The sequence below is a fragment of the Lontra canadensis genome, unplaced genomic scaffold (assembly GCF_010015895.1).
Source record: "Lontra canadensis isolate GAN:19392208 unplaced genomic scaffold, GSC_riverotter_1.0 scaffold283, whole genome shotgun sequence".
Lineage (NCBI taxonomy): Eukaryota > Metazoa > Chordata > Mammalia > Carnivora > Mustelidae > Lontra > Lontra canadensis.
Genome location: NW_022631277.1, coordinates 70,715 through 81,426, shown reverse-complemented (window position 1 = coordinate 81,426; position 10,712 = coordinate 70,715). Strand labels below are relative to the sequence as shown.

General features: G+C 48.2%; 1 protein-coding gene across 2 annotated transcripts in view; it reads right to left on the bottom strand.

Annotated features, from left to right (window-relative positions):
* Positions 1-536: 536 nt before the first annotated feature.
* Positions 537-10,712, bottom strand: part of LBH (LBH regulator of WNT signaling pathway) — a 28,956-nt gene continuing 18,780 nt past the window's right edge. For both annotated transcript variants that reach the window (XM_032849992.1, XM_032849991.1), the window contains one exon: positions 537-866. In XM_032849992.1, coding sequence (XP_032705883.1) covers positions 678-866 — 189 coding nt within the window. In that variant the 3' untranslated portion in view covers positions 537-677. The remainder of the gene's footprint in view (positions 867-10,712) is intronic.

The window sequence follows — 10,712 nt, the reverse complement described above, 5'->3', positions numbered from 1 at the left end:
GCAGGGAATCCTCCTTTCCCACGCTTGCCTCCAGCCGGCTTTGCAGACGCCGGTTTCTGCTGCTTTTCTTTCCCAGCCTCCTGTGAACAGACCAACATAGCTGACATAAAAGCAAAGGCTGGTGGTGGGCAGAGCTGGAGAGAGTGAGGAACGCGTCGTTTTCGATACCCCAGCAGCCACTGGCGGGCAACTTCCCAGCGGCCCTCCTCTGCTCAAGGCTTCCTTTCAAACGGGTATTTTATCTTCCTTCTCCTGTCTCCCATTGGTTCTCTTAACCTGAATGTTTCTTACTGGCGATGCACAACTCCCTACCCCCCTCCCCAGTCCCCCAGGGCCCCCTGGAATCCCGCCGCTGCCTCTAGCCTGCGCCGGTTCAGATACCCATCTCGAAGACGCACCACCTCCCTCCCCGCACCCCCCACCCCTGCTCTAAGCAGCTTCCTTTCTCAGAAGGCCTTGCAAATGGTCACAGAGGGCTCCACTGCCCAGCACATTTCAAAAAAAGAAAAGAAAAGAAAAGAAAACCAACTCGGTGATTTGCAGGTGCAAAACGGAAGCCATCATTGGACATTTTCAGAACGACTGTGGCTCACTTCCTTCTTCCATCACAATGGGAAAGAACACAGTTCAGGGACAGATGCCGTCTGGTGTGGCCCCCGAGGAGGTCGACAGGGACTCTATTGCTCCTTGTTGTCTTTCTCTGTCTCTTCACAGTTGTCCGGCTCATCCTCCTGGACCAAGAACTCCTCGGGGGGCCACCGGAGCTCCCCGCTCTCCACCTCGCCCTCCGTGGGCTCCACCACAATGGACGGCAGGCGGTCCTTGAGCTTGCAGCAGCGGTCAAAGTCCGACGGGTCGGGGAAGATCTAAAAGAAAAGCAGAGCGAGGCCCCATCACCTACAGTCCCCGAAAAGAGAAATCCCGTTCCTCTGCTGCACACACACGGGGAGGATTGAGCGGGAGCCAGGGAACACACACATTCTGCGGCCCAGGAAACCGGCCCCCAGCAGACTTTAATCCTGAAGCTGCAAGTTTCCAGGGCAGTGCCCCCAAATCTGTGGGGTGGCTCTGTTCGTAGCTTTTCTTGTCTTTTACTTGCAGATAAAAGAACTTAAAATCATGTCATCATAGTACACCGCAACTGCCTGCAGCCAGCACGTGACCCTGGCAGCCAAAAGCATGGCTGCAAATACCTTAGCACTGACACCCCCCACCCCTCAGGGTGACCATCAGTGCCTAGGAGGAGCCAGTTTCCAGGTGCCCTACATACATCGTTTTGAACCAGTACAATCGTGCTGAAAACACCTGCTGCTAATACTCTCTTAAAGACTCAGGTTTGAAGAAGGAGGTGGCCTAAACCAAACAGCCTGGAAATGAGTGGTAGAGGAATGGGATTCAAACCCAGGTCCGTTGAAGCCCGGTGCGCATGACCCGCTAACACCCCGCCCCTCACATAGATGGGTCCTGATCTCGCTGCGACTCTTAAGTCAAGGCCAAATCAGGGTTGATCAGGGACATGTGCTCGCATGGCCGCAGTCACAGGGAAGCCATGAACAGAATTTTTCAGCTGTGAACAGCTCTTGGCTCCTTGGCGGTTCTACCCCTGGAAGTCTTTTCAGAGTCCCGTCAGTGAGGCTGTTTTTTTTTAACGCCTACTGTGTGTACCGCCCAGCGCTGGGAGAAACCCCGCACCAGGCCATAAAATCAAGGGCCATGAGGGGATCTGAGGATCCCCTGCATACACACTGCCCTGTGGCTACAGCTGACCCAATTCTTGGCCCAGCAGCTTAAATACTTAATCCAATGGGCTGCTGGTCCCTTGCCATCTACAGCCCTCGGTGACAGACCCAAGAGCGGGGGAGAGGAGCCTCTGTCTGGGACACTGAGGCTCACAGGACACAGACATTGAGAGCCACGTGGCACCTTCAAGGCCATCTCTTCCAATGTCTCCATTTGGTAGATGAGGAAACCAATGGCAAACCAGGAGGTTTGCTCAAGGTCACAGAGCCTGTTAACAGCAAGAGAAAGGAAAGCAAAATCGGGAGTGGGGGGAGACAACATTTGCAAGTGAGCCTGGGCATTGCCTGAACCAGGCACCGATCAAGACAGGCCCCCAGCAATGGGCAAGCGTCCTGTATTCTCAGGAGGGAGAAGAAATGTCTCCTATAAACTCAGGCCTTCCCAGCTCCTGTGGTGCCCGATCTCCCTGCACCCCAACCCCCAGCAGTGCTGGCTCAGCCACAGACCACGCCACAGGCCACATCACAGGCCACATGGGGCTTTCGGGAGTCACGGGCCTCAACAAACCTCCCCAATCCCTGTAGACAAGTGATTATTAACCATTTATCCAATAAAGCCCTATTGCTGGGATTAAGCCTTAAGCCAGCTGCACAACCCAGCATCATTAAAGACTTAACAGGCTCATAAAAAGTATGGTAATGGCAGCCGGGAGGAAAATTAACCAGAGGAGGGGCTAGACGAGTTGGGGCAAAAGTAGACCCCCACTCCAGCCTTTCTCTTCCTGATGCAGCCGACCTTGTGGTTCTGCCCCGGATCTATGCTGGGCACACATATCTGATGCGCTGAGCAGGGAGAGGGTCAAGTTGTCTATTTGGCCTGTCCTCACTGCTCCTCACTGGACCAGGAGCCCCTCCATGGGGGTGAAACACAGGTGCCCTCCACGCACGAGCTTTGGGAGTGAGGAAGGGGAAACCCAGCCAGGGGAAAGCACACTACAGTTTGCAAAGCTCTTTCAGACCTCACCTCACATAGGCCTGACCATGCCTGAGGAGCCGTGAGATCCTGGGCTCTGAGGGACACATGGAAGGGCCAGGATTCAAACCTAGATCTGCTGTTTTCAGGGCCTCGGCCTTTTGAAAAGTGAATGGATGCCCATTTTACAGATTGAAAACTGACCAGGGAGGGTGGGCAAGACTTGGTGTCAACTGCCGTCCAGCTCAGGTGCCAGGATGACCTCTGGGCAGCTCAGCCTTTTAAAGATGAGCTTCCTGGTCTAGAAGATAAGATTCCTGGTCTAGAGAGTTGTTCTAAATCTTCCGGGCCTGCGACAGAGCTATGAAATGTCAAAAGGAGTTGGACACCTGGCTCAGCGCAGACCTTGGCCCCTGCCTCTACCCTCTGACCTACCTGCCTCTACCCTCTGACCCACCTGTGACGTCCCAGCAACCGGATTCTAATTATGATCGCCGGAGCCAAGGAAGAGCGAAAGGGACAAGACAGAGGGAGGCCAGCTGTAGGAAGATGAGAAGCATGGTGGGAGTGGAGAGCGTGTAATTTTGTTTTAGGCTGGGAATAGGTCTTTAACTAAAATTAGGGGGTTAGGATGTTAAAAAGATGATGGTGCTGACGGAAGAGAAGCCAGGCACATTTGTTGGGCAGAAGCTCAACCTTCACAATAATCCTATTAAGTATTGAGTAGTGTGAGCCAATTCTACAGAAGGGAAAATTGAAGCACAGAGAAAGCAAGCAACTTATTCAAGGCCACACAGCTAGGAAGTGGCTGAATGGGGACCTGCCCTCAGAGCTACAGGACTTCAGATGAGGTGCTCACTGGATAACACACTGCGCAGAGCTACAGACTCCAGGTCCTCACTGTGTCCTTGACATCACTTCCATAACCCCAGTCAAGTCCTCTCAACCGCCCGTGACTCAGTTTCTCCTTTTGAAAAGCAAAGCGACCTTCGCGTCTCACCAGATGGGTACAAATTCTTGGCAGACACAAAGATGAGAAAATGCTTTGAGGACATATGCTGAATTAAAATCGCAATGTCCTCTTTGGAACTGTATCAACAAGATGACAGTAAGTACGCATTCGGTAAGCAAGAGGTGGCAATTCTCACATGGTAATTAAAATAACTCCAAACAATGCCTTCCCTACCAGGAGCTGCACAATTAAGTCTCTTAAATCCTTGGGGGGAAGGCTGAGCATTGAATTTCTGATACTGCTCAGCTGCCAGAGAACTTTGCTCCCTGAATTGCTCAAAGCAGGTGCTGTTAAAAAAAAACAAAAAAACAAAAAAAAACGACAAAACAAAAAAACTCTTTTTTCCTTGACAAAGTCTGCTCCCTGAATTTTAAAAAAAGCACTCTAATATTCTCACCTTTCCATCAAAGATTTTAATTTTGTATCCAATAATACCAATTGATACCTCTGGAAACTGGAGCTCTCTCCCAAGACAAACAACATGCACCCGGAACCGATCAGCTTCTCATTTCCTCCCGTGAAGACAGAAAGCCTTGCAGAGTGTGGCTGAGTATTCTGCCGGCACAATCTTATCTTCAACAGCTGCTTAAGAGGCTGACCCTAAGGAGGTTGAGATTTTTCCACTAAGTCATGCTTTTTAATCATCTAGGCAGCAGAAAAATGAGAGGTTGCAATTGCAGTGTGACGGGGTAGGGAGGCAGTGGAAAAAAGGACTCAAGTCGGACTTGCCGAGCACATGACAGGTAGGGCTGGGGCGGCAGGCCAGACTGCCGTGCTTTCTGCCTGCAGGAGCTGGCAGGGAGTAACCAACTGCCCCCGGTCCAAAGAGAAACTGCTTCTGGTTAAACCTCTTACTCCAATGTGCCCCTTCTCTCTGCAGTGGGGAAGGGAAAGCAAAAAAAAAAAGAAGAAGAAGAAGAAGAAGGAGAAAAAAAAAAAATCCTTTTCTCTTCCCTCTGCAGCCAAGACTCCCCTCCAAGAGGTCCAGAAAGGAAGTGGAGAGGCTCTGAGAAGCATTTTCCACCCTAACCCCCACCGAGGGCAGGGCAGGTCTAGAAGCATCCATCCCCAGCTGTGGTTTTCTCAGGCCTACCCTGCCCTCCTTCTGCCAACACTGGATTCCACATCCAGCCACCCAGCTGTCCCATGCGGCTGCCAGGGCTGAGGGCTTGGATGAAACTCATGGACGCCCAGTTCCTTCCTTTACAAATGGAGTGAAGTCTCGAAGATCCCACACACCGTTCTGGCTGGGTCCTGCGTGACCCACTGCATGGGGACGGCAGGCACACAAACATGGCGCTCGTGAATCTTACAGAGGACATGTCTTTGGAGGCATCCTTGGCCAGGGGGCCTCTAACCCCAACAGGCCCTGACATTTTGGGAACTCACATGGATTCACTTGAAAAGTCAAGGGAGCTTTAGGACCTTCCATGAGAGAGAGATGGTCCATGAGATGGAACTGTGGCTGCCAATATACTGGCATTTCTGGCTGTGTGGATTAGAGCTGTCCACTAGAACTTTCTATGACAGTGGAAATGTTCTCTAGATGCACAAGCAGTAGCCAGTGGCCACAGATGGCTACTGAGCACTCAAAACAACAAAGTAAACTGTTAATTTTTTTCTCTAACTTTTATTAATATAAATTTATCTGATATACGTAAATACAAAATAAATTTAAGTGTAAATAGTTGCGTATGGCTAGTGGCCGCTGCATTGGGCAGTGCAAACAACAAATAGTTAAATATGAGGATCATGAAAAGAGGGTTGTCCAGAAAAACCATCGGGAGGTTTGGTCGATGGGCCCCCATGGGCAGTCTCATGGCAGAAAAAAAGTCGAGCTGGGGGGGTGAAGAATTAGTCAGAAACCTTTTTGCTTAAGTGTAAGAGCTGCTGGTCAGTCAGCTCCCATTTCACCCGTGGAGGGGGAATTGAAAGGTAATAGCAGATCTTCAAAGGCCTGAAATTTGGGGGCCTAGCTATCAACTGTCTGCCTCTAAGCCAGGTGACCTAACCCTCATTGCTTCTGCGGTGGGGAGAGAAGAGAGATGTCTGGCACCTGGGATGGAAAATGTGAGCAATTCTGGTTGAAGCGGCCCTCCCCTGAGTGCACATATCCCTCAGCCATCATCCCTGACAAACAACTCGAGCTGGCCACAAACTGGGCAGAGGGCTCAGCAAAGAGCTGAGAGATGCTAATAGGGAAAGCGGACACCAGCGGGAGCAGGAGATGAAAGGTGGCAAACTGGACACACAAAGGGCTCATTACCAGCTCTGCAAGCTGAGACCTCTGGAGCGTGGGCAGCTCGCTCCTCTTTGCCGGGCTCCAACAGAGGGATGAGGTGTACTGGGGTGGGGTAGAGAGGGGAGACGGGGCAGAGGGCCTGAGGTGGATAACCAGGCAGTCCCCAAGGCACTGAGAGGGACCTGCCTCTGCACACAAAACCATGCAGTGCGCCTCTCCCCTCTCTGATTCCAGAGGGGGAATAATCAACCTCACACCTGTGATGGAAACTTGCCACACCCACTGGTGGTAGACCAGGAGTCTGAAAGATAGGGCTTTTACTTTGCCCCCGTGTCTTATTATCTCCGTGACCTTGATCCAGTCATTTTAACTTCTCTGAGCCTCAGTTGCCTCCTGAGTGAAACAAGGAAGGGATTTCTACTTAATAGGATTGATTACATGTTCCTGCATGTTGAGTCCCAGCATAGGACCCAAAGGCTCGAAGCTGCAGTGGCCCATTTCCCTCCTATCTTCATCTACAGGTTGGAATTAATGTTAATTTCCACCTCATAGGGCTTTGGAGAGGATCCAACATAGGTATGTGTGAACATGTCCTATAAACTTTAAATTCCTAATGATGGCTCTCATTAAGTAACACTGGGGTCCCCAAGGAGAGTTAGAGTGAGGTCCCAATGGCTTGGACCAGGAGCAAGTAAGCAGCACTCCTGGGCTTGGGGTCAACAATTCTAGACCAGGTCCTTTGGAGAAATGGGTTTGACTTCATCACTTCTCTCCCGGTGTTTGTTTTTCCAGGGCATGGGTTAGGCCAAGCGGAACAAAAACCACTGTCTTGTCCAGATCCTGGTCTTCTGTAGAAGCTCCTGCGGCTAGCAATCTTTCTCTTATGCACCTCCACACCCCCGCCACCCCCCTCCAGCCCACTCCAGCAGTCTGCTGCCCGGGCCATCAGACCCCCTCCTGCCCCTCAGCTTCCCAAAGTCTGGGTTTCTTATTTTTCCTGCAGAACAACAATGGATTGGCTGTGTGTGTTTATTCCTTCCTAGGAGTGGCTGGTTTCTAACAATGGGTAGATCTCCACCAGCATCCTGCTCTGCCAAGGGAGCAGCGAATCCAAACGAAAGTCACCCTGCTGTTTGTCCCCTAACAACATGTGAAGGCAAGAAATATGCATGTTCTTCGAAATACTTGCCTCCTGCTATTTTACCTTCATCACCACCATCATCGCTATTTGCATTTTACTGACTTTTCAAAGTACAATGTGGTTAGTAAGAACAGAAAGAACCAGAGCAAACAGCAGAGGAGCTCCTAACTGGATTCGGGGAGGAAGAACAGTCTCATCTCCAGTTGGATGCAAGTTGCCTCATTTTCCATCCCTGACACTCTCATTCTGCTCAAATCGCCCTGGCCTGGGGCTTTGGAACATCCACCCTACCCTCTCCTACCCTTCTCCGGTGTCTCTAATCCTATGAGGAGACTTGAGGAGAGATTTAAGGCTTTGTAACAACTGTTGGATCTCCTTCCTTTGGATTAGAGATGCTTAAGCCTCCAGCCCTGAAACTTAAAAGAAAAGGAAATCCTCTAGATAAACACCATCCTTCATAAACATCTCTCAAACACACACCCATCCTGCAGGTCAAGAGTTCCAAATTCCAATTAATTAGCACTAATTGCTACTGATAACTCCGGGTCCAGTGAGCTGATGGGGATTTGGGAAGGTTAAAGAACATTTCTCAAAGTTCTCCAGGGCACAAAGAGAAAGAGTGCCATTATCTGGCATAGATGATTTCAAATACCCACATCCTATTGACTATATTATCATTGCCCTTTAGAAAGAAGACATGCCTCCCAATCACCTCTGGGCCCCTAGGGATGACAGATCCCTTTCTCCATCCTCCTCCATTAATACTGGCCAAATATCCCAAAGCCATACCTCCTCTCATTCAGAAAGCCCAAAATAGCACAGCCACCATTTCCAACCATTCTCTCATTCTTGGTTTTGGAGACAAAAATCTTGAACATTTGGCCTAGTCCCACAGACCTCCCGTCGTTGTCTGGAGTCCCCTTCCTGACCCCTAACCACGTGGCTTCCAAACACATCCCTGCATGGAAACAACCCTTTCAAGTCTCTGAGTACTTCCTTACAGCCCTGCCCCATGGCCTTTGCCTGGCTTTCACTCACCACCACCTCCGCAGCACCCCACCAGGCCATTCAGCCTGCTTCAGGCTTCACGGTCTCTCCTGATTCTTATGCCCCTGCCCTGGCTCATCTACCTTCATCTTCCCTGTGCCCTCCCTAGACTAGGTGTCATCCTAGGCTTCTCTTCAGACTCTGCTTCCTGGCTTCACCTGTCCATCACAGGCAGAGGATTTCCCAATCTATAGCTGCACTTCCCCCCTCCCACCTTCCATGAAACATCTCCACTTGGAAGACATCCATCATCTCCAACTCACCTTGTCCCAAAGTGGGGTCATCAGCTAATGGACCCATCTTCCTTTAAATTAAAAACTTTTTTTTCTTCCCAAACAGTAAGCCTTGCTTGAGAGTAGGCACTATAAGAGAGGTCTGGAGATTTTACTTGGTCAGAACTGAAGTACTGATGCTAGAACTCTGAAATGAACAAGGCTGTATTCCTAGAAGCTGTCTACACTAGCAGGGAGGCAATGGCCCTGTTGTCCTCTGATCAGACCTATTCTTTCTGTTTGGTCTAGAGCAGTGGTTCTCAAAGCTCAGATCCCAAGCTCCTTTCCTGGAAGGAGTGTCCACAGAGTTAAAATACTTTCTTAATAGTACGAAGATGTCATTTGCTTTTCTCCCTGTGTTGACACTGGCACTAATGGCATACAAAACACTGGGCGGGGGGGTGACCTGCTGACACCTTGGCAAGAATTAATGAATGCAACAGCAGCAAACTGCACCTGTAGTCATGATAGTCTTTACCACCTCACACTCACAATTAAAAAAAAAAAAGAAAAGAAAAGAAAAAAAGACCTAATATCCTTGATAAAGCAGTCAAAATGAATTTTTATTAAATAATGCCTCTTAAGTACATGTTGTTTTAGTACCGTATGTGATAAAATGGAAAGCCAGCAGATAGCACTCTGCTGCATCTCAAAGTACAATGGTCATCTCGAGAAAAAGCACTCATGTGATGCAGTTACCAGCTCAACTAGACACTTCCCCCATGGAACACCTTGTCTACTTGAAAACGTGACTGCCCGATAAACCATGGTTGTTTTGACTTGGGTGTTCGGGGGACATGTCCTCAAAAGTGAGCAAAACAAGCACGTCACTCTGTGGAAAATGACTAACAATATTTGTTCCCAATGATAAAAAATCAAGCCTTCAAGAATAAATCATATCAGCCACTGTAAACATGTTTGCTCCCTATTACTTGAAGGTTTTCTGATGAGACTGGTACAGACATGCATAAATGTGACTTTCTGATGTTTTAGGATGCAATGTGTCCATATTTGGAAGCTCTGTCTTACTCATCGAACATATATTTTCCAAATGATCAACACATCACATTACAAAACCAAAAGTGGGGAAAAGACCCATTCGAAGTGTCAGACAGACTGCTGCTGGATTTGAATGGAAGAGCACAAAAACCTCACTGATAAGGTTTCAGATTCCACGTTGCTGCTAGCCTTTCAGAAACCACCACTCGTTGAATTTTCATGAAACAGCGAAGAAAAAATACCTGAATAAGGCTATGAAGATATTTCTTCCTTTTCTTAACTTTTCTAACAGATTTTGCATGGCCCAGATTGTCTTCATTTACTTCAACCAACATGTATGGCAACAAATTGAATGCAGAAGCAGGTATGAGAGTCTAGCCATTTTCTATTAAGCCAGATATTAAACAGATTTGAAAAAAAAAAAAATGAAACAATGCCTTTCTTCTCACTAAACTTTGGTCTGGGTTTGGTTTTAAAAACATATTTATCTTTATTAAAAACCATTATTTATATTAACATGTAATGGTTTTACTGCTATTTTAAAGAGATTAAAACATGAAAATTTTAAACATTCTGTTTTAATATCAAAAGACATAGCCCACATAAACAAAGAACTCTGGGGGTCCTAAATAATTTTTAAGAATGTGAAAGGGGCTGAGATCAAAACATTTGAGAACTGCTGGCCTAGAGAAAAAAACAACCTCCAGAGTATGACCACATTAAGTTAAGGTTGAAGGAAGGTATGTTTTAAAACTGGAGAAGATTGGAGGGGAACACAAAGTTGCCTTCAAACAGCTGGAAGGCTGACATGAAGAAAAGAGCAGATTTTTTTTTAACTCCAGTGGGTGGAGCTAGGATCAGGACGGAGGATTTCACCTCATTACACAACATTCTAACAAAGGTGATAGAATCCACTCTCTTCCGTAGAGTTGGGGAAGTCAAGGCCAAGAGAAGTGATGTGAGTTTCCTGAGGTGACAGAGTTCTGTAGGAGCAAAGCCAAGATTAGAAACCAGTTATCTAGATTTGTAGCCCATCGTCCCCTGTGCTGTGATGTTCTGAAATGCCATCGCTGGTTATGTCCAAAGAACACCTAAGTGACCCAATACCACACTGCTGTCACGTGCACTCCCGCGTCTGAGCGGCTCTAGTGCCAGTTTGAGTCCACCTGCTTATCTACTCTCTGAAAGAATTTGGAAAAACTCTGTGTCCTTCCACATGTTCTTAAATTGACATCTAAAACTCCTGATATATTACAAACATGAACATTTTATTTTATTTTTCCTTTT